The sequence below is a fragment of the Nyctereutes procyonoides genome, unplaced genomic scaffold (assembly GCF_905146905.1).
Source record: "Nyctereutes procyonoides isolate TBG_1078 unplaced genomic scaffold, NYPRO_anot_genome, whole genome shotgun sequence".
Taxonomy (NCBI): domain Eukaryota; kingdom Metazoa; phylum Chordata; class Mammalia; order Carnivora; family Canidae; genus Nyctereutes; species Nyctereutes procyonoides.
This window is the reverse complement of record NW_026575146.1, coordinates 68,399,973-68,427,961: the sequence shown is the minus strand read 5'-3', so window position 1 is coordinate 68,427,961 and position 27,989 is coordinate 68,399,973. Positions and strand designations below refer to the sequence as shown.

The 27,989-nt window shown below is 55.9% G+C and overlaps 1 protein-coding gene and 1 pseudogene across 1 annotated transcript; one reads left to right on the top strand and one right to left on the bottom strand.

Annotated features, from left to right (window-relative positions):
* Positions 1 to 111: 111 nt before the first annotated feature.
* ZNF787 (zinc finger protein 787) lies at positions 112 to 27,353 on the bottom strand. Its single transcript, XM_055309510.1, has 3 exons — positions 26,950 to 27,353; positions 13,480 to 13,568; positions 112 to 1,874 (listed from the first exon to the last, which is right to left on the bottom strand). The coding sequence occupies exons 2-3, from the start codon at positions 13,556 to 13,558 to the stop codon at positions 796 to 798; spliced, it is 1,158 nt and encodes a 385-aa protein (XP_055165485.1). The 5' UTR covers positions 13,559 to 13,568; positions 26,950 to 27,353; the 3' UTR covers positions 112 to 795.
* LOC129499682 (14-3-3 protein zeta/delta-like) lies at positions 4,711 to 5,894 on the top strand (annotated as a pseudogene).
* Positions 27,354 to 27,989: the final 636 nt, after the last annotated feature.

The following is a 27,989-nucleotide window of genomic DNA, read 5'->3' as shown; positions in this document are numbered from 1 at the left end:
TCTCCTGGGGCCCAGCCCAGGGCTGGTGTCCCCTCCAGGACTGCAGGGTGGGGGCCCTGCATTCTTGCTCTAGCCAATCTCCCTCCCAATTCAAGAAACACGCACAGCAGAGATAGTCAGATAGTGCCATTTATTGCCCCTGCACCCTTCCTTGGCAGAGTCCAGGCCAGGAACAGACAGGACCCCAGTCTCCAAAGGGTACACTAGAACTCCTCCATGACCCCAAATCCAGGGAAGGGCAAGGACGAGGGCCACGAAAAATAACAGGACCCGCAGGAAGAAGACAAAATAATGGAAAGGTGCAGTCGGGAGGTGGTGTGATTAAAAGAAAACTCTAAAGGAGAAAGGGCTGTCTCCCCCTCCCTCCGTGCAGCCCTCCTACAGAAGAGCCAGGCTGCTCATTCCTCCCAAGCACCCAGGGTGGGCGGCAAGAGAAAAGGGGGCCGGAGGCCGGTCTCTCAGTCGTGGGCTCCGTCCTCTCTCTGGCTCCCCGAGGCTCTCCAAGAACCAGGGGGTCAGGCCAGGCCAAGGACAGGTGGCAGGGGGTATGGCGGGGCGCAGGAGGGCCCCGGCGGGCCGCCGCCTCTGCACCGCGCGCAGACCATGGGAACCATGTGGCGTCGCAGGGGAGATGATGAGGCCGCCACCGGCCGTCGTGCCCCTGTCCGTCCCTCTCTGGGTCTCTCTGGTCCGGGTCTCTCTGGTCCAAGTCTCTCCGGTGTCAGGGTCCTGCGCCATCCTCCCCGCCAAGCCCGAGGGGCCCTGCCCGCCCCCCACCCCCCCGGGCCTCCGCCCCTACCGGCCCTCTCCACCGCGGCACTCGCTGCAGCGCCCACCAGCTGCCTCATCATCATCGTCCTTGTCGTCCTCCCCGCCCGCCCCCGCCCGGTAGTAGCTCTGTCCGCAGTGGCTGCAGACCGACGGCGCACCCACGGCGTGCACCTTCTTGTGTCTCCGCAGTGCCGCGCCCTGCACGAAGCCCTCGCCGCATTCCACACAGATATGTGCGGGCTCCTCGCCCCCCGCCGCCCCAAGCCCGTCCCCGTGCTGGGCGCGCTGGTGGGCCAAGAGCCCCGCCCCATGCCCGAAGCCCTTCCCACACTCCACGCACACGTACGGCTTGGGGGCCGGGGCACGCCGCGAGCGGGGCCCCGGAGCCTTGGCCCCCGTGCCCGCCATGGCTGCAGCTGCCGCGGCCCCCTCACCTGGTGCGCCCACCACAATGATGCCCTCGCCATCGCCCACCGGGATGGCAATATCGCCGTCCGCCGCCGCCGCCTCCTCGGGCGCCTTGGCCCGGCGCACGCTGGCCGCCAGCACCTTGGCCGCCACACCAGGGCCAGACAGCTCAGGGTGCAGCCGCAGGTGGCGCGCCAGGCTCTTGGGCTGGCTGAAGCCGCGGCCACAGCGCGGGCACACGAAGGGCTTGAGGCCGCTATGCGAGCGCCGGTGCTTGGCCAGACTCTTGCTCTGCGTGAAGCTGCGGCCGCAGTCGGGGCAGGCGTACGGCTTCTCACCCGTGTGGATACGCTGGTGCTGCATGAGGTTGGAGCTCCAGCTGAAACGCTTGCCGCATTCGGAGCAGGCATAGGGCTTCTCGCCCGTGTGGATGCGCCGGTGCTGCACCAGGTGCGAGCTCTGTGAGAAGGTCTTGCCGCAGTCGGCACACGCGTTGGGCCGCTCGCCCGTGTGCGTGCGTTGGTGCCGCGTCAGCTTGGACCAGTGACTGAAGCTCTTGCCACACTCGTTGCAGATGTAAGGTGCTGGTGGCCTCGGCCGGGGTGGGGGGCCAGCCGGGGGCGCCGACTGGGGCGGGGACAGCTTGGTCGGGGGCCAGCTGGGGACGTCGTCATCATCCATGATGAGGATGTCCACTAGAAGGCAAAAGGGCAGGAGAGGAGGAGAGTCAGAGAAGCCCTAGCTGCACACAGGGCCAGGAGCTTTGAGCCAGCCCTGCCACTTGTCACCTGCCACCTTCCACAGGGTGTGTGCACAAAGCCTTGGGCATCTCACACAGCCCTGCCCCCTCAGGGTCCCCTATGGCATCCACCTAGGAGGGCAGCTAGGTCGGGTCAGCATGAAGCCCTTACACAGACAGGCAGTCTGCAGATGCACCTGTCTCTCCATCTCTTCACCTGCCCCGTTTTCCTCAAAGCATCGCTCACTCCCTGGCATTTTACTGAACATTCATGTGGTCATTACCTACCCCTCAAGACTTTTTCCTACCCAGATGCTGCCCCCCACACCTGTTACAATGCCTGGGACATAGCAGGGACTCCAAAAATGTCTGGGAAATATACAGCATCAACATAAATGAACACAACACAGATGCAAGCTTAGGAAATGACACTAGGAGCCCAAGGCACCAGGGTGGGGCAGGGAGGGTCCAGGGAGAACTCCACTGGTGGGGACAGGGCGCTCACACCCTGGCCTAGGAACAAAGACAAGCCCAGGAGTGATGGCATCACACCTGGGCTCCAGGAAGGCTATCTTAGTGCAGGTGGAGAGGAGGAGAGGAAGGAGGAATGGGACTCGTTAATGGGATCACAGGCTGGCACTGGATCCCACCTGCCCCAATAACTGGGAGTGCAACCTCCACATTGTGGAGCCTCTGTTACAGACATCCTCAAATCTGTCCCTGGTCCCTGTCTGCCCAGTGCAGATAATAGAGGATCATGTGGCCCAGTCTCACCAGCTATGAGATGAGGATTCAGCCACATGCTGGCTGCCCTCGAAGCCTGTCCGGCATCTGCACCACACCTGGCCCTAAGTCATCTCCCAGGGTAAATGAGCGACGCGCTGCCCCCCAGCCTACTCAGCTCAGACTAGCCTGTGTGCACCTGGCTCCCCCAATCTGGCGGGGCCTGGGCCTCAGCTGGGAACTGCTGCATGTTGCCTGACGGCCCAGCGTGGCCCCCCATGGGTGCCCACAGCTTCCCTTCAACACATGCAGAAGCCAGGCCCAAAACACTCACACTGACCCAGGTAACAGAAATACGCAGAGGTGTTAGGATGTGCACCGAGGTTGGCACTGAGCACTTAAGCCTCAATGCATTTACATCCTGTCAGAGTGGTGCTTTGGAACTCGGGTCTTTACAGCACAGAACCCCAGGCACCAGAAGATGAATCACAACCTGGGAGAGGCAAAGCCATGAGCTACACAGCAGTATGGGTCTCAAACCAGCCACCCCGAGCCACCCCACAGCACCTTACACTAACGGAACACTCCTCCAAAAGGCCCAACCATCAGCATTAGAATCCTCAGGGAACTTGGAAACGCTCTTGCTTGGCTCCCCAGACCCATCCAGTCAGTAGCTCTAGGGCCGGGGACCAGGACTCATAAGAACCACCACTCAGAGGGAAGACTACTGAAGAGTGGCCTGTACTGGATATGGAATCACCTGGAGCAAAACTACACGGGGAGGAAATCAGGCAGGTGCAGGGCTTCGGAGGAACTGGCTTGGAGCCCATCTGGGGTCAGCATAAACCAAGAAAGCAAAGAGAAAAATAAAACAGACCTGGAAAGTGATATGCCCTGGGTGGCATGGTAGGGAAATAAGCCTCATCACCCCACTCATCACCAGTGCTCACACTCCTTTCATGAAAATAGTTTTGTTGAGGATCCCTGGGTGGCTCAGTGGTTTAGCGCCTGCCTTTAACCCAGGGCATGATCCTGGAGTCCTGGGATCAAGTCCCACATCAGGCTCCTTGCATGAAGCCTGCTTCTCCCTCTGCCTGTGTCTCTGCCTCCTCCTCTCTCTCTCTCTCTCTCTCTCTCTCTCTCTCTGTGTGTGTGTCTCTCATGAATAAATAAATAAAATATTTTAAAAAGAAAATAGTTTTGTTTTCAAAGTTGTCAAGAAAATTAACAACAGACTGTGTTCACTACCACTTGTCAGCCAGGAAGAATATTTACACAGTTGCCATGTGAATTGGTACCACCAAAGCTCCAGAGACCCAGGGAACCCATTCAGGGCACATCCTCCCCTCCCCCCACCCCGACCCCCACAGCAGCAAATGGCTGCATCAGTTGGAGCCAGAGGCCTGGGTGCCTGGTCTAGGATCAGGGAGAGGGATCCAGACAGGCGACGGGAAATGCCTGGGGTAGAGGGGGCAGCTGGGCTGGGGACACCTCATGCTATTCCACCAGGCCTGTGTCTGGTCCACCATGTGTACTACTACTTTTTAAGCAGGTGCTACACAAACTGCTAAGTGGAGGTGGTTTCCTGGCCCTCCACAGACTTTCGGGGCTCCAGGTCTCTGCTTCCAAGCATTGGTAGGCTCTGGGCTTGGTGGTGATGGAGAAGAGCTGGCCTCCTGCTCAGGCAGGCAGGCAGTCAGCAGCTTCCCTGTGGCCCGTCCCTTCCTCACAGGGGAGACAAGGCTAGGGACCTTTCTGCCTCACGGTGTTAGCACTCAAAGGGTTCAAGGAACTGCTGCAGAGAGGAGCCCAGTGACCACGAGCACAAAGCCTTGACTCAACAGAAACAAGAGTAACTGCCCTTCAAGGAGGAGGGAGGGGGTTCCCTGGCACTCTCATGCTGGCAGGAGGGGCTCCCCACCGCACTCTCACTGTCCTCTTACTCAGGGTGGGCCCAGCTCCAGGGTTCCCACCACAGAGCCCCTCGAACTGAACTTCTGAAGCTGAACGGGAATATGGTTTAATTCCACGTTAGCCCTTCTGTTGCAAAATACATGACAGGGAGAGACCGCTGAGCGCCCGTCCGTCCGCCGCCACCCACTCCGGACACAGAGCATCCAGTCATGGATAAAAATGAGCTGGTGCAGAAGGCCAAACTGGCCGAGCAGGCTGAGTGATATGATGACATGGCAGCCTGCATGAAGTCTGTAACTGAGCAAGGAGCTGAATTATCCAATGAGGAGAGGAATCTTCTCTCAGTTGCTTATAAAAATGTTGTAGGAGCCCGTAGGTCATCTTGGAGGGTCGTCTCAAGTATTGAGCAAAAGACGGAAGGTGCTGAGAAAAAACAGCAGATGGCTCGAGAATACAGAGAGAAAATTGAGACCGAGCTAAGAGATATCTGCAATGATGTACTGTCTCTTTTGGAAAAGTTTTTGATCCCCAATGCTTCACAAGCAGAGAGCAAAGTCTTCTATTTGAAAATGAAAGGAGACTACTACCGTTACTTGGCCGAAGTTGCTGCTGGTGATGACAAGAAAGGGATTGTGGATCAGTCACAACAAGCATACCAAGAAGCTTTTGAAATCAGCAAAAAGGAAATGCAACCAACACATCCTATCAGATTGGGTCTGGCCCTTAACTTCTCTGTGTTCTATTATGAAATTCTGAACTCCCCGGAGAAAGCCTGCTCTCTTGCAAAGACAGCTTTTGATGAAGCCATTGCTGAACTTGATACATTAAGTGAAGAGTCATACAAAGACAGCACGCTAATAATGCAATTACTGAGAGACAACTTGACATTGTGGACATCGGACACCCAAGGAGACGAAGCTGAAGCAGAAGGAGGGGAAAATTAACCGGCCTTCCAACTTTTGTCTGCCTCATTCTAAAATTTACACAGTAGACCATTTGTCATTCATGCTGTCCCACAAATAGTTTTTTTTTTTGTTTACGATTTATGACAGGTTTATGTTACTTCTATTTGAATTTCTATATTTCCCATGTGGTTTTTATGTTGAATATTAGGGGAGTAGAGCCAGTTAACATTTAGGGAGTTATCTGTTTTCATCTTGAGGTGGCCAATATGGGGATGTGGAATTTTTATACTAGTTATAAATGTTTGGCATAGTACTTTTGGTACATTGTGGCTTCACAAGGGCCAGTGTTAAAACTGCTTCCATGTCTAAGCAAAGAAAACTGCCTACATATTGGTTTGTCCTGGTGGGGAGTAAAAGGGATAATTGGTTCCAGATACAGGTGTAGTTATTGTGGATACTTTAAGGTTTAGAGCACTTACAAGGCTGTAGTAGAAACGGGTATCCCATAGATAAGACATGTGAACCACAAATATCTGTGGAATACTCATTCTCAATGTGCACACCTTTGACTACAGTTGCAGAAGTGTTCCTTTAGTTGTGACCCAATTTACTCTGGATAAGGGCAGAAACGGTTCACATTCCATTATTTGTAAAGTTACCTGCTGTTTGCTTTCATTATTTTTGCTACACTCCTTTTATTTGTATTTAAATGTTTTAGACAACCTAAGAACAAATGTACAAGATGCAGTAAAAATGAATTGCTTGATATCCATTACTTTATGTATATCAAGCATAGCAGCAAAACAAAAATCCCATGTATTTAACTTTTTTTTTTAGGGTTTTTTTTGTTTGTTTTGTTTTGGTTTTTTGCTTTTGTGATTCTTTTTTTTTTTTTTTTTTTTTGATACTTGCCTAACATGCATGTGCTGTAAAAATAGTTAACAGGGAAATAACTTGAGATGATGGCTAGCTTTGTTTAATGTCTTATGAAATTTTCATGAACAATCCAAGCATAATTGTTAAGAACACGTGTATTAAGTTCATGTAAGTGAAATAAAAGTTTTATGAATGGACTTTTCAAAAAAAAAAAAAAAATACATGACAGGTTCAGAAAGCCCCAGGTGGAATGCAAAGCCAGCCGTGGTAAATAGAAACCACCCAGGTGAAGACCCAGAACCTGACCACCCACCAGGAAGCCCCTCCTCCCATCCACCTCCCCCCCCCCACCCTGCACGCCCCTTCCCTGGGCTCTGGTGCCCACAGGCACACCCCCAGATGCTACAGGGTGGCCCTGGTCCGTTACTTTTTCATTCAGGGTGTCTGAAAGTCTCTTTTCATCCAGATTCCCCTGTGCCTTGCCAGTCCACCTGGCCTCTGCCCGCTGCATGTGGTTTGGGGGATGCCTCTGTGCCCGCACCGGCAGCCAGTGTGCAGCTGGGCCTCAAGGCAACATCAGGCTCTTGCTCCATCGATGGGACACACATGGTGGCCATCGTGCCTCTTCCCGTGGTGCTTACACTGGCTGATCCCAAGGGGCGCAGGACGGAGCTGCCCATGGCCCTGGCAGCTGGAAGGGTCCCCAAACACTCCCCATCACCACAGCAAACACATGTGGCCATGGTGGAATACACGCTCACCTCCCCTCATGGGTCCAGTTTTCAAAATAATGAACTGGTCCTCTATCATACTCCAAGTACTGTCCCCTTTCTTAACATCGCTCTTAACTCCTGGATTTAAACATATTTGGTGGGTCTCGGTCCACTGCTGTCATTATGGCTACTGGAGCTGCAGGGGTCCCATCACTGCCATTTCAGGCCCCCCTCCGCCCTCAGTGTCCCTGGGGCAGGACCCTGGTGCTCCTGGAGGCTTCCCCACTATCCAGCCTCAGGATGCTCCAGGTGCACCTACATGGGCTGCCCAGACATACAATCATCCCTTCCAGGAGGCCCTGGTTTTTTCTGGTAAAAAGTACTTCAAGACCAAAATCTGGAAATGGTCACTTTTTTTTATTATTATTATTAATAAAATTGCTCCAAGTTCACTCTGACACTTCCCAGACAAATCCAGGCCTACAGGTTTTTTCTTGAGTCCTTTGTATGTGACGTCTGCCATCTCCCCTCTAGGAAAGGAAGAGAATTTGAATACCCTGTAATTATTCATCTGCGGACTCCCATTACAGGTTTGAGATAAGCACCCTAACACCACGACTGCCAGCTACAATTTCTGAAACAACACAAAGCATGGCTTTGTGCACACTTTGCATGCACTAGTCCATTCACTGCAGGACCCCCGCGTGCAGTCTAACCTATGGAATCTCCCGTGGCCCCACAAGGCCCCATTCTGCTCACCCACTAACAGACCCCTGGGAATGATTAATGTGCCCCGACCACCCCCTCTCCTGGCATTAAGCATGGCTGACACCATGTCTGCCTACTTGCCCCAAAGATCGGCTTCCTTCCTCACTGTTCAGTGACCCACACAAAATATGGCTTGTTCATCTGAGATATTTTCATTGGTGATTTGCTCTTTCAAGACCTAATTTTTACATTTCAGGAAGGTCTTCTTGGCGTGGAGTGTTTACTGTTTGTTCTCCTCCTTTGCTCTGGATTTCTTGCAAGGGCTTCCCAGTCTACATAAAAAAAAAAAACTTGAAAAAAAATTTAACTCTGTTTTAACCTTTCTTTCTTTTTGATTTCAAACATCCCTCCTTGATACCTCCAACTTTCCTTAGGGAATGTGTTCTTTTTATTCCCTCTGGAATTTCTGCCTTCAGCTTTCACTGGAAAGTGACTTTGCTCCAATTTCTGCTGAGCCCCACACACCCTGGCTCCTTGCTGTGCTGCTTCTGTGCTCCCTCCGTGGGCTGTTATCTCTCTGACCTGGCCTCCCTGTTAGGGGGAGCTGTTATCTGCCCATTTTCTCTTTTATTCTAATAGCTTTCAGGGTTGGGGAACACGGTGTCGAGCTAGCTTGTTCCTGTTGCTTGGTTTCGTGGGCAAGTGTTCCCCAGTTCCTGGGGCACAAGGTTTGCAGAGCTCCCTCCTTGACATTCTCACATCATAGCTGAGAGTCCGTGACACTCCCCCAAGAATCCTGGCTCTGCAGCCACTCTGTTTTTATCTGTACCTGCTCCTTCCTTCCTCCCTGTGGTCAAGGACAGGGGTCCCATTCAGTTTGGAGTTCCCTCCTGGAAGGTTTTGCTCGGAGTGTGTCCTGTCCTGGCAGAACGCTTGACCTGGTTGGCACCAGAGCCCACTCCAGCCCCAGATCTTCCTGTGGCCCTAAGCTCCCTGCTCCCAGTCTGGACAGAACACCTCCAATCTCAGACGGTGGCCTCAGTGGGAACCTCAAGTGAACCCGAGGGCTATTTGGGTCTCTTCTTGCTTCCTTCCCTCCAGCACAATGCCAACACCACAGAGGCCTGTGGCCATTGGTTTGTCCCCATCCGACTGTATCTTGGGGTCACAGGGGCACCATCACACCTACAGTGTATGGTCATCCATGTGGTCCTAGGGATCTGGGTTTTTACATAGGGATTTGGGGAGGTTTAAGGGCTGCCATCATTCTGGATGAGTTCTCCATAATGACTTGAGAGCCAGAGCCTGGCAGAGGGAGGTCAGAACCCTGTCCTCCAGGGAGTGACTTCCAGGACCCCAGCTGACTATTTCCTGTGGGGAGAGCTACCTCCTGAGCATCATGATGTCATTTTTATTTATGTATTAATTTTTTGGATTGCTTCCCTTTCAGAGTGCCCTGTAGCTAAAGCCCCAACACAGGCCTAGATAGCTCTCCCACCTCGCCACCGCCTGACCCCAGGCCTCTGACCTCTCCATCTGGCCGGCCAGGCTGGGGCCATCAGGAGCCACACACAGCAGGGTGGGAAGGGCCACCCTTGCCTGGGCACAGTGCACAGAGCCTGGCTGTCCTCCCACAGCCACCTCGGCCCATATAGGTGGCCTGGCCTCTCCACTCCAGCGCTCTGACCGGCAACCCAGCCGCACAGGACGGCCCAGTGGCTGGAGAGGAGCATGGGGCAGCCAGGAAGTGCTTCTGAAGCACCCGCCACTGCCAACAGCAGCACCAGCTTGGTTTGCACACCATTCCCCAAAACATCCAAGCACAGGGGGAAAATGAGAAAGTTCCTGAGGTTTCACAAAGGCACTGGAAAGGAAACGTGACCCTCTGGGTCTCTTTAGTCCCAGGTGTGTAGAGCCACCTGGCCTCCGCAGCCGCGTGCTTCCCACTCACAGCCTGGCAGGGTCAGTTCGCCACAGAGCAGGCAGGGCAGTTGCCAAACTAACAGGCAGCAGAAGCAACCACAGAGCAGGTGCTGCCAGCAGGGACAACGGGTCTGAGACTTTGACCTCAGTCCCCCATAACACATGCGGGGCAGGGGGCATATTAGTGACAATGCAGGCCCTGACAGCAGTCAGAAGACAGGTCACCCTCTGCCATATGTCTCAGGTATGTCTTCATCGTGGGGTGGCGGGGAGGCTAATGCTCAGGGGACAGAGAGGGCTGGAATGTCCGTTAGACAACATCCTATACCGGGGCCCACCACCCAACCTATGCAGTCCACGGGACTCAGGAAAGGAAGGAGCCTCGGGCCCACAGCCACCAGAGCTTCTAGGAGTTCGCTGCCTCAGGGAAACACAGTGCCATGGGGCTTGGGGCTACTGCCCCCATAGCAGGCCCCAGAAAGCTTTCCAACATACCCGAGCCCCAAAGGAACCCTTTGTCCCTGGGGTGACATTGCCAGGGGCTGCCCACAGTCAGTGCCCTCTCCCTCACCAGAAAATCCCAAGCACAGGACTGAGCTGGGATTTTTTTTTTTTTAAATGGAATTTATTCTATCTATAACCGCCTGAGAGGACACAGGGGAGGGGGCTTCAAACCACAGCAAGAGTGCACTGCTCGCCTTGGGGCTGGAGCCCAATCTGGTTGGCCCAGGCCCCGGCTCTGTAACCATTAACCTCTTCTCCCAACTAACCCCAATGAAAAGTGTCATTCCCTGTGACTGGGCTGTTGTGTTTGGATCTGTGCCACGGACCTCTGAGCCCAGGTTTTTTTTTTGTTTTGTTTTGTTTTTTTGATAAATGAATATTTAATCGGGGCCAGGCTGTGATTTTTCTTCATGCACACCTTCATGTTTGCCTGAAGCCACCTCCTACATCATATGCCCCCAACCAGGCCAGCAGGACCCAAACACAGCTGCCAGGCAGAAACACCAGAGGAGCCAGTTTGGCCTCAGCCCCACCCCCTTCCCTGACCTGCAAACCCTGGCAGGTGCCTGGGAGGACTCAAGGGCCAGAGCGGATATACTACCTCAGGAGTGCAGGGATGGCCAGGACAGCACACAGAAGGCCACCAAGAGCCAGAAGGTTGGTGGCTCACAGAGAAATGGCTGCACTAACCAGCCCTGGAACCACCATGCCTGCAGCCTGCTGTCCCAGGAAAGGCTGCTGTCAAGAGGGCTCTTCTAGTCCAGCCTCGCTGCCCCAGCCCGTCTCCAGCTGTCCACAGGGCCCCTGCTCCACAGCCAGCTGCCCTCAGTGGGCAGGCCCTTCCTTGGTGAAGCCAGCCCTGCCCTCAATCAGACAGGCCCTCTGGCAAGGTGGCCTCTAATGGAGTCCTCTCCATGACAACTGGCAGCCTACGGGCCTCATGGAGGCAGGGACCTCAGGCATACAGTCCCTAGCCCCCAATCTAGCCCCCCCCCCCACCAGCAGAAGCGGTGACCCAGTGGCACCTGAACAGAGCTGAATTCAAGGTGGGAGCAGCTATGGGAAGAAGGCTCTGAGGCAAGGGCATGAGGCAGGCTCCCACAGGGCATAGCTTGCATCCACGCTGCAGACGGCGGGCCAGCTAACTCCAGGCAATGTATGTGGTGCAGGATGTGGGACCACTCTGGGCAAGCCAGGACCTCACATCCATCTCAAGAAGCTGGTGGCTGTGGACAAGGAGGGATGCAGGAACCACGTGGAGGTCAGTGGCAATCCAGGTGCCGGGCAGTGGTGGTGGTTGTGACTGCTGGGCCCGGGAAGGCTCTGTGGCCACATCCAGAATGTATTTTGTCAGTGGGTGCTAAACACGCCAGAAGCCAGAAGGGGGTTGGGGGAGACCTTAGGGAGCCTCCATGGTCACCTGTGCCATGTGGATGCGAGTCAGGGCTCCAAAAGCACCTTCTGTCCGCCATCTTCAGACCCTGGGACAGGTGGATAAACCCATCCTGCCTGCCTCCCCACTCTGCCCCACTCTCAGGGGGTCAGCACAGACATCAGCCCTTGCCCTGCAGGCCAGAGCTACCAGGGCATCAGCCCAGGGTCCCAGGGCAGGAGTCCAGCACAGTCACCCCACAGGCAGGCAGGACCTACAGTAGCAGGCCCAGAACAATGGGACACACGGCAGCTTAGAAGCTCCAGGCACACGGCCTGTGAACTGAGTGAAGGGGTGTCACCATGTGGTGGCTCCGCAGCAGTGGTGGCTGGAGCAGGAACTTCCAGCAGATTCCCATGGGGAAGAACAGGTCAGGACAGTGGGCTGGACAAAGAGGCCATGAGCACTCACCCATACATTTTACAGGTTTTCTAAAGAGAACAAGTTAGCAGAGGACTCGTAAGATTAAACCTGATTTACTCCATGGCAGATGTATGTTTTGAAGAAAACAGGGGTTGTTAAGGTAGCCTGGGTGTTTTGTTGGGTGAAGTAATAAGCATTTTGTAGCTGTTGTTTCGTGTGGAGGACCTAGGAGTACAATGACACAAATCTGAGATGTTCTTTAAACTCTCTGGGAGGAGAAGAAGGCATGAGTGAGGAGGACTGGTGAGGCGTCTCTAACCCCAAAGCTGAGGGCAGAATCATGACATTACCGAGGTCTGACATTCCCACGATGACACAGGATTTTAAGTTAATTCTAAAAGGCCTGGGAGGCCAAGAACGTGCGTCAGAGGGAGGGGGTAGCAGGAGCAGCAGGGAAGGACGGTCATGGTCCCCCCGCACAAAGCCCTCAGTTCTCAGTTCCCTCCTCTGTAACCAAGGCTTCATAAACTACCCCCACCACCATGCAGGTCCCATGGCCCTTCTCAAGGAGGACTATGGCATGCTGGCCCTGGGGCTGAACCCAGCAACTGTTCTGTACGTCAAGTTTTGCTGGCACATGGTCGCACCCATTCACTTCCATCCTGACTGGCTGCCTTCCTGCTGTAAGGGCACATGATCTGCAAACCAGAAGTATCTCCCTTCTGGCCCCTTACAATAAAAAAAAAAAAAAAATGTGCTGATTCCATACTGGCATAATGCCTGGCACAAAAACACACCAAGAGCAGCATGAAAGCCAAGTCCATGCTTTATTTCTCGAGTGCCATATGGGAAAGTAGAGTCTCGGCAAGCAAACCCCAGCCCCATGGGATAAAGGTGAATTTTATTTAGCCCAAGGAATGCTTTATTCAACCCAAGGAATGCTTTATTCAACAAAACAGAGCACCAATACTTAAAATGTGAAAGATTTCCCCACAAAACTGGCACATGCATGGGCAGCCCCGGTGGCCCAGCGGTTAGGCTGCCTTCAGCCCAGGGCGTGATCCTGGAGACCCGGGATCGAGTCCCACGTCGGGCTCCCTGCATGGAGCCTGCTTCTCCCTCTGCCTGTGTCTCTGCCTCTCTCTCTCTGTGTCTCTCATGAATAAATAAATAAAATCTTTAAAAAAAAAAAAACTGGCACATGCCACACCGTCCTATCGTGCTGTCTCCCCAGCCCTGGGATGCCCACCCCACTCTATGGCTTCTTGCTTGAGAATGCGGACTGCCTAGAAATAGGGCAGGGGGCCCAGGATGCTGGGGAGCGAGGGCCTGGGCCAGGAGTTGGGGGAACAGAGAGACAGAGAGAAGCGGCCCCTAAGGGCACCCACAACCCTCTGGAGGAAGGACACATCAACCCTGAGCCATGGGACAGGGAGGAGAAGCAAGCTGGGGTCCAGGGCTATGGGATCAGCTAAGCCCCGCCGCCCAAGGCCACCTCACCTGGGTTCTCGTGACTGGCCATCTGCTGGTCCTCAGAGTCCAGCGGCCCCGGAGACCAGGCCTCCTCCCGCAGCTCCATGTCTGGGTCCCTGTTAGAACGGGAGGAAATGGAAATATAGAGTTTACAGGACGCCAGACTCAACGGAGGGCCCCAGGAAGGCAGGTCCCACGTTGGCAACCATCGGCGCCCAAGCTCCGAGCTCCCAGCTTGGCCCTGGTAGGCAGACAGTCATGGCAGGTACCTGAGGGACAAAGGCGAAATGGCCCTCACCTTCCCCCTGGATGGGGGACCAGCCCAACGTCATGCACAGTCTGGGCAAGGAGAAAGCACTGGGGAGCAACCACCCAGGTATGGATCCTAGCTAGAGCCCGGGGAGAGACTCCAGGTCCCTGCCTCATCTTCCACAGCCACCGCCTGGCACCTGGATTGTCCAATGTGCCATGAGATCGAACAACAAAGCACAGCAGCAGCTCCAGCCCTGGAGCAAGGAAACCAACCCAGGTCCTCCTGCCAGTGCCCTGGAAGCCAACCCCCACGGAATGATGCAGCAGACAGACAGGCACACGGGTCACCTATGGGGTTCACGCTTTCAGGTCTCCTCAAGCGTGCATGAACTGAACAATTCCCTGAATCAGGGTCCTGGGGGACAAAGGCGCTGATCGCCGACCCTCCAGAGTGCCTGTACAAAAGGGGTGGCCAGACAACCCTGGCATTTGGGGATGGAGGGCCAATCCATTCTGCTCTCTGCAATCCTGGCCCTCTCACTGTCTCTACAGGTCTGCCCATTCTGGAGGTCTCATTACCGGCACACTACATTCCTGGGGGCCGTGTCTGCGTTTTCTCTCCCTCAGCGTAACGCTTTCAAGGCTCGTCCACACCTTACCATGTGTCCAAGCTTCCTTCCTTCTCGTGGCTGAACAACAGTCCACCATACGGAAAGATCGACCACCTTGTATGCCAGCCCACCAGCCGGCACTGACAGGCGTCTGGATTGGGGCCAAGGAGTAAAGCCACAATGCGCATCTGAGGGCATGTACTGTGGGGACATGTTTTCACCTTGCCCAGAGAGGAGCTGCTGCACAGCCCACGCTCACCCCATGCCTACCCCACGCTCACCGCATGCAACAGGACATGCTGGGGAGAAATCCTCCACCTCCTGACCGGCCTCCATCCACTCTGCCCCATGTTTGGAGTCGGCTGGCAGGGGAGGGAGAACCGGGCAGGCCCTGGGCCCAGGCGGGCTCGTCAGTCCTGTGCTGCACCAGCACCCAGGACTGGGGGAACCTGTCTCTTGGTGGGACATCACTCCCTGACAGGAAGCCTGCAGGTGGGCCAGATTTCTGACAGGAGGTGGTGCAGACTTCTGACAGGAGGTGGTGCGACCTGGTCCCCCTGCCCTATTTCTAGGCCTCACACTATCAACCTGTTCCCTTGAGTTGAGTGCTTACAGCTCTAAGCAAATCTCCAGAGTTCCTCCCCCCTCACTGCATATGTGGACCTCACCATAGCACCTGTGAATCATAGCCAACTGCTCCCTGGTACAACATGCCAAGCCCACTTCTCTTAAATCCCCCACTGAGAGGGGGTCACCACCATCCAGGGACCAAATGTAACCCATTCCACTGCTGGGAAGCATGAGGCCGCCCCTCCATAACCTCTACTAACCTCTGTGAGGAACTCCAAGAACCCACCTGTCCAGTTAACAAACACTTGCAGATACAGTAAGCAGTTCCTTCAGCCAACATTTCCCGGGTCTAGACCCTGCTCTACGTGGTTTAGACGCCATTACCGTAGCCTTCGATTCTGGCACAGCCCTCTGAGCGGGCAATATTGTCACTCAGGCTCCAATCACCTTCCGTCTTCCGCCCACCAGCCTGGCCCTGCATTACCCTGCACTAACATGCTCTGAACGGCCCCCATGTCACAGCAGAGGACATGAGACCATCAAGGAGCAGGGATAGGACGCCAACGGTGTCACTGCAGAGTCCTCACTCCCAAACGCTCTGCCATCCTGACACCCAACAAGGACACAACCAAAGACAAAGACCAGCCTGCCTAGGGGGCCAGGAGGCCAAGATGGGGTACACTGAACAGGAGATGGAAAGCGGCCATCTCAGAGGAGCTGCTGAGTGGACAGGAGGAAAGCAGGGCTGGGGGGGAAGGCAGCAAGGCCCCCTGGCTGGAGGCTACAGTCAAGGCCAGGCCTCCTCACCACCTACCCAGCCACCAACCTCAGCAGGGAGCTACCATGGGGTCAGGCCAGGTCAGTGAGGAAAGCATGCAGAGGGTGCCCTGTGCAGGTTCTCACTCACAGACATCATCACAGCACCCGCTATGAAATGGAAGCACCCACCACATCACAAGCTCCCCCTCCACACACGGCCCTTGTCTCACTGGATCCTCACTTGGCCTAACGAGAAGATAAGGCAGGAATGTCAGCAGCTGCACAGGTGCTGGTGTGTGCTCAATGGCACACTCCTTTCCTCCCCACCTGTCCCCGTCACCGGTACCCCACAGGCGTGGGTCTCCCCAAGGGGCAGACGTTGCTCTGACACGGGCGGATGTTACAGTGAATGGCCACAGCTCCAGCCACATAGGAGGGCCCTGCCAGTGATAAATGAGCACCTGAATGAAAAAGGTGATTTCAGACAATGAATTCTGTGAAGATTCGTGTGGGGGGTAAGGGGGAAGCCAGAGATCTCCCAGGAGGAGGAGCCACAGGAACCAAGAGCGGCCCTCATGAGAAGTGTGGAGAGGGAAGGATGCAGGCAGCAGGGACAGCAAGTGCAAAGGCCCTGAGGAGAGGCTAGAGATGCAGGAGTGGGAGGGCTCTCTTGCAGGACTTCTAAGGCCAGACCTAGCATTGAGGAGTTGTCTGAAATGCGGTGACCTCTTTGAGGGCCCCAACACATGTTTTATAGAGGACATGGGCTCACAGACATGGGTGAGGCCACATCCTAGAGGGGCCCAGCACCAACAGCAAGGCGCATCGGATAGCAGCAGCAATGGCGGGCAGCCGCAACAACACCCAGAAGCTAGGAGGGCAGAGCAGTCTTCATCCCTGTCTGCCTGAGGCATCACCCCCTCAGAGGCCTCCCAGCCCCCAATCAGCCTGACCCTGGGACCACTAGGTACACAGCACCCACACCAGCGCTCGGCACCCACAGGGCCTATGATGGGCATGTGACGCCTGCATGAAGGGTCTGAACAGAACAGCGGCTCAAGAGATAAATGCAATGCAACTCTGTCCCCCCTGCCCGCCCACTTTCGGACCCCCAGGAAACCTGAAGAGCCCCAAGCCACAAGGTGGTGCCTCACACAGTCCACACAGAACCTGACAGCCCGGGCTACTCAGGCACAATCTGGCCACAAGGTTGTGGAGCCGCAAACAGGTGCTCAGGGCCCTGACCAGGCCACCCCCTTCTCCAGAAGCTCATCTGAGGGGAAACCCAAACCTCAGAAAATATTTCTTATGGGGAAAAAAAGAAGTTCATCACAGCCAGATTTAGAGCAGGGAAAAAACTGGAAAGAAGCCGTCAGCACCACGTGGTAGAAAGCCTAAGAAAATCCCACAGAAGCCACAGCCTCAGAAACAGGGGTCATAATGCCCCCTGCTGATAGCAGGAAGAATGCTTTTAACTTTTCTTCTCGTTTATCCTCATTTTCTCAACTTATTAATTTTTCAGAATAAGTAGTTACTTCTGTAATAAGGGAAAAAAGACTACACGTTGATTCTTTCTTGGATCGCCATAAGGACTGTGCACTGCGATGGGAAAATCACTGTGTTGAGGGGGCAAGGCAGGGACACCATCATTTGGCCCTCGGGTCACACACAGTAACCGTGAGGCACAGAACCCCCAGTGCACAGCTGACAGGCATGTGGAACGAGCCGAGCAGCCGCGGCTTCTCACATGATAAACAGACCTACCTTGTGACCCGGGAATCCACTCCCAGGTACACAGCCAAGAGACATGTACCCAAGAACAAGTGTCCACAAACAGGCTCAATCTCGAATGTTTCCAGCAGAGCTGCTCACAGTGCAAACACGAGAGGGAGAAGGCAGTCACAAAGAGCCGCAGAGAGCAGATTCCATCTCTGTGAAACGTCCAGAAACGTCCAGGACAGAGACGGTGGCTGCCAGGGGCTGGAAGAGGGGATGGTGAGGGACTGCAAATGGGTGCGGAGGTTCTTTTCAAACAATGAGAGTATCATTGGATCAGATGGTAGTGATAGTTGCACAATGTTGTTGATGTGTTAAAAACCACTAAATTGAACACGTTAAGGGAGTGGACCTCACGACGTGTAAGTTACATCTCAATTAAAAAGTAAACAGACGGGGATCCTTGGGTGGCTCAGTGGCTTAGTGCCTGCCTTCGGCCCAGGGTGTGATCCTGGAGTTCCCGGATCAAGTCCCACAGCAGGCTCCCTGCATAGAGCCTGCTTCTCCCTCTGCCTGCGTCTCTGCCTCTCTCTCTCTCTGTGTCTAAATAAAGGTAGAATGGTTTAAAAAAAATAAAAGTAAATTTAAAAAACTGACTTAAAAGTAAACAGACTTTAAAAAATTGCATGGGGCCCTCTGATTACAAGGCCACCAACACTGAAAATGAGGTGCGTTCCCCCCTTCCCCCACTTAATAGAGTCAATTACATCCTCAAGGAAAACAAGAAGTGCCTGGAGGGCTCAGTCGGTAAAGCATCTGGCTTCAGCTCTGGGTCCTGGGATGGAGCCCCATGTGGGGCTCCGTGCTCAGCAGGGAGCCTGCTTCTCCATCTGCCCCTCCCCCGCTCATGCACACATTCTCTCAAATACAAAAAACTTTTAAAAGAAAAAAAAAAGTAGACAGTGCTAACAGGGCTGTGGGACAGCGGGGCTAAGGAGGTGTGCTGGGAAAGCTGGCTCCCCTGCCCTCCTCTGTATGCGGAAGCTTGTTTGCCAAGTGGGTGTGCTGTGCTTCCCCCACGGACATGGAAGTCACCATGGAAGTCACCGAAAGCAGGGACTTCCCAGACCCGAGTCTCCAGCTCAGACCAGTTTCCTGCAGGAGGGCCTTGGCCTTCACTCTGTCACCACCACCCCCTTGTCCCTGTCCTCTCCTCAAAACACCCATGGCCAGGAGGCGGGGTGCAGGGGCACTCCTTGAAAGTCTGCCGCCAATGAGATTCCCGCGTACCCAGCCTACACAGCTGGCAGCTAACAACAGCCCCTACAGAGGCAAGTGAGAGGGCCCATGGCTGCAGAGCCGTGCCTGGTCTCTCTCAGGTCGCCTTTCTTCCTGAGAGCACATGAGAGCCACACAGCACAGGGCCCTCCCTGGACCTGGAGAAAGCCGCCTGCATGAACAGACCATCTCCTGTAGAGCCCCCAGGCCGCAGCCACTTCACACTCCAGGACAGAAGGGTCAGAAGCACTTCGTGAATGTCTCTCTTGCTCAGGCTCCCATGTTTGTGGAAATACAATCTGTGTGCTTCCCTCCTGTTAATCTGTTTTAGTCAGTCTCAGCCGGAAACCCGAAGAGGGCACAGGAAAACCTGCCCTCCCCTCTGGGAACCAGCTGGAGCTGTGTAAGCCACCTCTGCTCAGAATCGGTTTCACCTGTGTGTTTAAACAGTCACACTTTAAAAGATAACTAAGTAGCTACACTAGATCCTCCGTTTTGCCCCCAGGCCCCTAAGGCCCAAAATACTTGCCTCCTGGCCTGTTACAGAAAACATTTGCTGACCCTGACATAAAGCAGGAAGGGCTGCCAAGATGCAGGGGAAATGTCCCAGGCCAAGCAGACAGGAAAACCTGGAGGTGCTGAGCCTCAATGGGCAGGAAGGGGGCAGAAGGAGCATGCATGGGGGTGGTGGGGGCCACAGCAGGGATGCCAGTCAGGAGGCAGCCCTGAGCCTGGGGGTCAGTGCCCTGCAGTCACCTCCTGAAATTCCCAGTAAAGTGACCTTCCATCTGTGTTTTGCACACAAAGTGTGACAGGACAAGGGGGCAGGCAGCGGGGCCTGGTGCCCAGCCATGCACAGTCCTTCCTCCCCCAGCATCTGGTTCCCAGTACCTGGGCAGAGAGGGCCAGTGGCTCCATGGCAACACTGGGGGCAGCCCCGCACCAACAAACCACAACATGAAACACTAAGCAAAATCACCCTAACAGATCACAAGAGACCCCAAAAGAAGAAAAGGGGTTTTTTCTTTCTTTTTGCAGAAGGTGCTCACCTCTTCATTTTGCAGAGTCCGAAAAAACGAAGGCCCTGCGGGTCACAAATGAGGCGTAAGAGGCACTGGGTCCAGAGCACAAGGTCACAGAGGGCCCTGGCCAGACTCTGCACGTGACTCCAAACACGGTGGCACTTTACAGAGGCCTTGGAAAGGCAGAGATGCATCCTTTCCTGTTTTGACCCTCGATGGGTCAGCAGGGTCTCCCACCAGAGCTACCAGGCAGGGGCCAGGTGGCATAGGGCACACTACCAGGTTACAGCACCTCCCAGGGAGATTTAAACCAACCATCTTGGTGAGACCTGCCCACAGCAGAGCTACCCTGGTTTGGAAGCCGGGATCTGGCTTGGCCGTGGCTCCCCACAAAGCCCAGCAAGTACCAGGGCCCAGGGCCAGGGGACGGTCAGGAGAGCACTCTGGTCAGGGGTTAACCAGGGTCCTGGTGAAGAGTTGGGAAGAGTGTTCCCAAAATGTTTCCCAGGTCCCTTCCTGTCCCATTACTCATTCACCACTCAAGAAGCTGCTGAGGCCTCCAGGCTAGCCCTGTGGGCCTCTGGGCCTTGCACCCAGGATCTCTGAGTTGTGGGGGAAGCACTGCAGGCCCCACTCCACAGAGGTGCGTGCAGAGAGGAAGCACCGGGGTGTGGCCTCAGACAGGCCCCCAACCATCTCCCACAACCAGGAGGCCCCGTACTTGCTCTGGACCAAGCCTGACTTTCCATCCTACACGTTCAGAGGCCCTACCTCCCCCCATCTTCCCTCCTAGCTCCGCTAGTCCCCCCCCCACCTCACCCAGCTCTGACCTCCAGACCCCGAGATGAAGGGCAGGCCTCCCTCAGCCCACCCCAGCCAGGCCCTTGAGCGATCCAATTAGCAGAGGGGCTGACAGGGCCCGGCTGCTATTAAGCTGGAGACAAATTATTGTTATTATTGTTGTTATTAGATCCCGCCCACCTCCTCTGGATGCCAGCCCACCAATTAGCCCCTCTTTCTTCTGCTGCCAATCTCACCGCCTCCCCTCCCCCGCACCAGCAGCCAGATGCTCCAACAACTCCTGCAGAACAAAGGCCTCTCCTGAGCCCCTGCCCTAGGCCCTTCCCTCTAGGACACCCCTCCACGCTCTCTCTGCTCTGCCTAACCTCACCGTCCTGTCCTGTCCTCCTCCCTCAGAGCTGAGCCTGTGCCTTCTACCTCCTGCCCTTACCTCCCACCCAGGCTCCAACTCCCCCCACCAAGCTCTTGATCACCCAGGGGTCTTTAATGCTGGCAGGAGTAGAGTCCAGCACACACTCCCCTCCCTGCCCACCCTTACTCTGCCTTCCTGTGCCCACCCCCTCCCAACAACCTCTGTAAAGTCTGTTCTCCACATCACAGACCAACTCATCTCAAGTTACTCAATTTAAACAGCCCAACTAAAGATGGGCAAAGGATCAGAACAGACATTTCTCTAAAGAAAAGCTGATAAGCAGGTACCAAATTTCTTGACCTCATCTGCCATCAGGGAAATGTACGTCAAAACCACAATGAGATCCAGGGTATCAGGACGCTTATAACAGAAAATACGAAACAGCACTGGCAAGGATGTGGAGAAAGCGAAACACCCATGTACTGCTGGTGGGGATGTGAAGTGGGGTGGCCACTGTGCAGAAGGTCAAGTACAGAATCATCGTGGGACCCAACAACTCCACTTGTGGCTGTGTACCCAAGACAAATGAACACATGCCCACGCAGATATCTGTACACACCTTCAGTGGCGTAAATTACCATAGCCAGAAACTGGAGACAACCCAAATGCCTATCAGATGGACAGACATAAACACTGGCCCCATCAACGGACAGAACGTTACTCTGTCACACAGGGGATGAAACATTGACTCATGCCACATGGTGGACAAGCTCTGAGAACATCACACTGCATGAAATCAGAGACAGGAACCGCGTCAAGCATGACTCTGCATGAAATATTCAGAACGGCAAAGCCACAGAAATAAAATATAGACGAGTGACTCCCAGGGGCTAGGGGCAGGGAAGGGCAGTGGGTGCAGTCTCATTCTGGGGGTGCTGCCAATATTCTTTGAGCACATCAACCACAGCTCCACATGCACTCTGAAGGGGGTGCTGTAAGCTAGGGGACTCACACCACCACCCTGCTGAACCCCAAATCCACACCCACTCCTATAACTTGTCCAGGCCCTCAATCCCACTGCCCACTTCCGACCTGCGGCCTATCCTCCAGCTGCCTAGTAGCACTTTCTCACCTGTCAAGGGTCCACTCACCTATCACCTCAATGGCCCAGCTTCCTTCCTCCCCAGCACATATTGCCACCCAGCACCCATGGCTCACTAAAGGGAAGCAGCCTGGTGCCTGCAGGCTTGACTGGACAGGGGCCACTTAGACCTCAAACCCTTCTTTGGCCCACCAGGGTTGCAGGCAGACACCTGCCCCCTCCTCAGGAGCTTATACCCACTTCCCTTTCTGTGGATGGCTTCATCCCTTGCTCCAGGCCTGAACACCCATCCGTTCCCTGCTCTGCTCCCCACCCAGACCATGTCCGGCACCCACAGCTGGTCCTGCCAGCTCTCACCTGTGCTTTCGACACTGAGGGCCAGTCTGCAACGCCATCGGAAGCTTAAGCCCTTTCTCAGTGGGGAAGGGGAGCCCTTTGTCAACTTATCCCATGTCTTCCATAATGATAGTGTGTTCAGATCTTTTCCATCTTACTGGGAGTCAGGTGGGTGGGTCATACCTCCCCAGAATGCAACCTATGCCTCACTCAGATTTTCCAGTGCACTGAAAAAGCTGAGCAAAGCAGTCCCTTATGTTCCTGCTCCCCTGTGCCCCCAACCCCACTTTTCTTCCTCTTTTCCTTGACTAGGCTGCCTCACAGTAAGCCTACTTCCTGACTTTCACTCTTCTGTCTGCCTCCCACCTGGCCAGGCATGCCTCAGCCACCCTCACCCTAGCCTCAGGGGCACTGCCCTCCTCCAGAGCCCAGGAGGTGGCAAACTCCAGAGACCCTAGACCCCACTCCCTGCCATCTCCAAGAGAAGCCAGTTTCTAGATTCCTGGAACCTCCCTATACTGTTATGGCTACAGGCATGGTGGACAGCGGGAAGACCACCTGCCACCATCCAGAAACACCCAGTGTCCAGATCTTCAGAGATGTCTATGAAAACTCCCAATTCTTAAGTCTTGGCAAGTAACTGAAAATTGCTTCAACAAGCAAAAATATCCTCCAGGCCAAAAAAAAAAAAAAAAAACAGATGAAAGAACTCCTACAGGCCATCTTATGTCTGTCACCCCTCAATCAGATCAACGGGCCAGACCCTCATTCAATAGTAGGTGTGTTCCCATCCTTCCACCTTGCCCATTCTCCCTGTAGACTTGCTGCCAGGGCCCAGTGAAAGTAGCACTTCCCCTAGGAAGCCTTCCTGACACATCTCCCTTCCCTCAGCTCAACTGTCCTCTTTTCAAATTAGTAACAGATCCCATTCATCAAGCACAGGCTACATCTCAGCCCCATGCATAGGGTGCCATGGCTTCATAATCCACACCCCCACAACCACCGCCAGAGAAGAGAGGACAAGCTCTCCGGGCAGGCTGCCAGAGCCCAACTCAGCCCCATCATCCAGCAGCCATGTGACCTTGGACAAGGTGCTCTGGCCTTGGTCTCTTCACCCTCACGGGTCTGGCGTCACGATCAAAGGGCCAGCGCACGTGTCCAGCAGAAGCCAGGCACCCAGAACAGGCCTGGTGACCCCTGATGAGGACTGTCAAAGCTGGGGCTCTGACAAGTTCGGTGGCTGACCCAACATCACAAAGCCATCCAGTAGATAAGCAGAGCCTCCAGCCAGGTCGGCCAGTCTCCAAGGTCGTTTCTTTCCTCCTCTCTTAGGATGCTGGCACTGGCACCCTAACTGCCATCATTACAGACCAGTCCCGCAGCCCCAGGGGCTGGGTGGAGCAACACAGGGCCCTGATCCACCCACCCAGGCCCTGCTTGGCTGGCTGCTCTGTGATTATGAGGCCAGAGCTCTCTGCACTACAACAAAGCTACTGACGCTATTAGCAAGAGTCACACCTGAAATGAAAGGCTGGGTCTTAGAGCACCCCAAACCAATGACCCTTCGTGACAATGCACCCCAAGGCAGGGGGGGGCCCTCCAAGTCCCCAACCCAATGACAGACACCAAAGAGGCCTTCACGATAATTCCCATCTCCTCCCCACCCCTGGCCTTGACCAAAAGAAATAAGTCAACAGAGACTGTGGCATTATGGCAAAGGGCCAAGCTCTGAAATCACATGCAGGCCCATGTCCTCTGTACAGCTATGGGTTCTGGGGCTCAATGCCATGCCCCTGAACTGGGGGTAACCACCCCCATCCCAGGACCTCTGAGAGCTCAGGACAGTGAAGACCAGGCACAGGACCAAGTGCTCAGGAAGCAAATGCCATCAAATTTATAGTCTGTCAGAATGCCTAGGTGGCTCAGCAGTAGGGTGCCTGCCTTTGGCCCAGGGCATGATCCTGGAGTCAAGATCGAGTCCCACATCACGCTCCCCGCAGGAAGCCTGCTTTTCCCTCTGCCTGTGTCTCTGCTCTCTCTGTGTCTCTCATGAATGAATAAAAAAAAAAAAATCTTTTTTTTTAAATTTTTTTATTTATTTATTCATGAGAGACACACAGAGAGAGGCAGAGACACAGGCAGAGGGAGAAGCAGGCTCCACGCAGGGAGCCCGACATGGGACTCGATCCTGGGTCTCCAGGATCACACCCCGGGCTGCAGGCAGCGCTAAACCACTGTGCCACTGGGGCTGCCCAAGAAGTCTTTAAAAAAAATCTAGTCTGGGGATCCCTGGGTGGCGCAGCGGTTTGGCGCCTGCCTTTGGCCCAGGGCGCGATCCTGGAGACCCGGGATCGAATCCCACATCGGGCTCCCGGTGCATGGAGCCTGCTTCTCCCTCTGCCTGTGTCTCTGCCTCTCTCTCTCTGTGACTATCATAAATAAATAAAAATTTAAAAAAAATTAAAAAAAAATCTAGTCTGTCACCACCAAGAGGCCAGAGCCACAGCTGATTCTCGGAGTCATGCAAGGCTTTGGACAGCACAGAGAACAACTGAGCAAGGTCTGGGGGCTGAGACATGTCTGACCACAGGTGCCCTGAGAACTATGTGCCCAGCAGTGACTCCTAAGGACCTTGGGCCAGCCAGACCATTGCTGGAGGCTGGAGGCCACGGGCCAGAACTGGGAGTCACCCTCATCCTCCCCCACCTAGGCCCAGGGTCCTCTTAGCCAATCCTTCCCTGTCCTTTAAGACTCAGGACACACACACACACACACACACACACACACACACACACACCCAGGCACATGCTTCCGGGCTCCTATACTCCCCGGAGGCTGTTCTGGAAATCCCCCCAGCCCTCTGCCTGGTGCTTCTGTGTGTATCTCCCCAACAGCCCTCCAAGCTGCTGCAGGATAAGAACTGCCACCCAGTGTTGCCCAGCTCTGAGTCTGGCCCAGAGGAGCCTCAAGAAACATGTGTCAAGGGACCCTCCTCTCACACCCCATGGCAGGGAACTGCACCTGTGGGCCCAGCACATGGTAGGGAATGCTGGCTGTGCTCTCCACCTTAGGAGACTGAGGAGGAAAAGGGGAAGTGACAAGTCCAAGGTCACCATGCTGGAAGAGACAGGAGGCAAGGCCTGGCCTAGGAATGCTTGGCTACAGAGCCCTTCCCATATATACCTTTGCTCACCTCTCTGAGACATGGTCTGGCTTTAAAAGCAAAGCATTAAGAGCTTTCCTACCAAGTCAAAACTATCATTATTGTTCCATTTTACCCAGGCAAAAACAGAGATATCATGCTCATTTGTGCTGTAAGATCACAAAGTACCAGGTATGGAGCTTGGATCTGAATTCGATTCTGTCTGACCCCAGGCACTCCACACTAACACACCACAGTGCTGCTCATGGGGCAGCATGGAGAATAGCCCTTAGAGTTCTGTGGCTCCTTAGCTCAGCTAGGGTTGGGGTGGGAGTTAGATCTGGAAGGCCTCCAAGGGGAAAAAAACTAAGACAAGAAACATCGAAATAGGAATCTGATCTGAACGCTCTGGGGGGTGAGGCAGAAGCAGGAAGACCAGAGTAGGGTGCAGCAAAGGCAGATAGGTGAATGCCAGCTGTACTCAGCCAAAGAGGCTTACACTCTCAGAGAGAAGATAAGCCCGGATCAACAGCAACTGTGCTTCCCCAGGGAGGAGGCCAGCTCCTTCCCAACTGGACCCCCGTCTGAAGCCCTCTGGACTGGGCTGTGTAGGGATGTCTTTCTTGTGCTCCCACACTTTCCTGACCTCTGCACAAGGGCTCTAGTGTCCAGGTCCGCATCTCTGCGCGCCTGCTCCGGGACCCTGCTCACGGGCGGGGCACCGGGAGAGCCTGCGATGCCACCATCCGGAGCCTGCCTGACCCCATCTACACGAACTGGGGGGTACCCCCGGCGGCCAGGAATGGGAGCGGCCTCAGGTGGCCTTGGGGCCCGGCCGCTGTCGCCGTCGCCGTCCCCCCCCCCCCCCCCGCGGCCTCGGGCCAAGCGGTGTCCGACCTTGGCCGAGTCACTCCTCCCTTCCCCCCTCCCCGCCCGGCGCACGCGCTTCCTGCCCGCATCCCGCGCCGCGGCGAATGAATGAGCCTCCCGCCGACCCAAAGCCAGTCCTCGGGGGCCGGATGAAAGGCCGCACGCAGCCCGCCCGGGACGGCAGCGGAACCCGGGCTCCTCTGGAAAGGGGAAGGAGCGCCTAGATTAGGGGGAGCAGGCCAGGGAACCAGACGCGCCCCCCAGGCGGCCGTTTCCGGCCAAGCCAGCCCTGCGCGCCTGTCCCTTTCCCCCACTGGGGCCTCAACTTCCCCCGGGAATCGCCACCACTTCCGGCCACGACCTGCCAGAAGACTGCGGCGGCCCCACCCCCGAGCCCCTGGCCCGAGCCCCAGCGCTGCGCACGCGCGCTCCCTCCCTGGCGCGGCCGCGCCGCGGCGCCGCGCACACGCGCTCCCCGCGACTCCGCCTGGCGCGCCCTCGCCCGCCCGCGTCACCGGCCGCGCGCCCACTCACGCCCCCCCAGCACGCGCACGCGCACTCACCCGCCCAGTCGCGCTCGCCCGCCCGCCTCCCCGCCCGCCCCCCGCCCGCAGCCGGGCTCCCCGAGGCGCGCACCCACCCCGGCCCCGTGTTCACGCCCCCCCGCCTCCGCGCCCTCCCCTCACCTCCTCGGCCCCGGGGCCGCCGCGCCGCACTCCTCCTCTTTCCTCCCTCGCGGATGGTGGCAGCGGCGGCAGCGGCGACTCAGACCCTGGGGTCAGGGGGACGGGCGCCCAGGCCGGAAGTGACCTTCCTGGCCGCTTCCGCCCGCGCTGCTCCCCCTCCCCTTCTCACAACCCCCCGGCCGGCCTCCACCCCGTCCTCGCCGCTCTAGGACGGCAAGCCCGGCGACCCCCTAGCCACCGCCCCCCCCAGCTCTATGGTGCGGAGCGGGCGCCCCTGGGAGCTACTTCCGGACGCCTCTAGGACATAGGTCCTCCGTGCCCGCTCTATGGCGCCGCGCGCCGAGGGGCTTCGGGCCCCGCCCCCTTCCAGGACAGGAGGCGCGGGCCCGGCCCGTTAGGCGGAGACTTCCGGGTGTCTCGAGAAGTTCCCCCTCCGCGCCCGGCGCCCGGCTCTCGCGCCTGCGCGGTCTACGCTCCGCGCCAGCCTGAGGCGGAAAGGTGTGGGGGAGAGTGGCGGCAAGGGCCGCTCGTGCCACCCCAGGTCCTCCGGTCGTCTCTATCACCATAACCCCTTCGGTGCCGGGGCCCGTGGTGGGTGCGGCTTCCGCGCTCAGAGGCGACTCCGGGGCACAGCCCCGAGGAGCCCTGCCGGGTCCCGGGGTGAACTTTGAGGACGGGGATCCTGCCGCCCCCGAGGCAAGCCCCACAAGTGCCCTAGCCTGCTGCACCTGCCACCTGCCCTGCCGAACGGCCAGCCCCCTCCTGCCCTGGGTCCCTTCCCTCTAGGTCGGAGAGGGTCAAAGCCAGCCCTGGAGCTGGGAAGGCTCCCTGTCCCCGGGCCCCGAACAGAGCGAGTGCACCTCGGGCACTGACTCTCGGCCTCAGTGCTCTCCTTTTTCAGCAGGTAGTAGCATTTTGTGCACTTGCGAGGGCTTTGCATGCTCGAGGTCCCATTAATAACCCATTCCCGGTTTGCAGATAACAAGGTACAGAAAGCTCAGCCTTTACCGAAAGTCACACGCCCAGAACGCAGAGCCTGG

Coding starts and splice junctions, on each gene's coding strand:
- ZNF787 (XM_055309510.1), bottom strand. CDS start 13,558: ATGGAGCTGCGGGAGGAGGCCTGGTCTCCGGGGCCGCTGGACTCTGAG. Junction 1,875..13,479: donor GGCCAGTCACGAGAACCCAG/GTGAGGTGGCCT, acceptor TTTGCCTTCTAG/TGGACATCCTCATCATGGAT.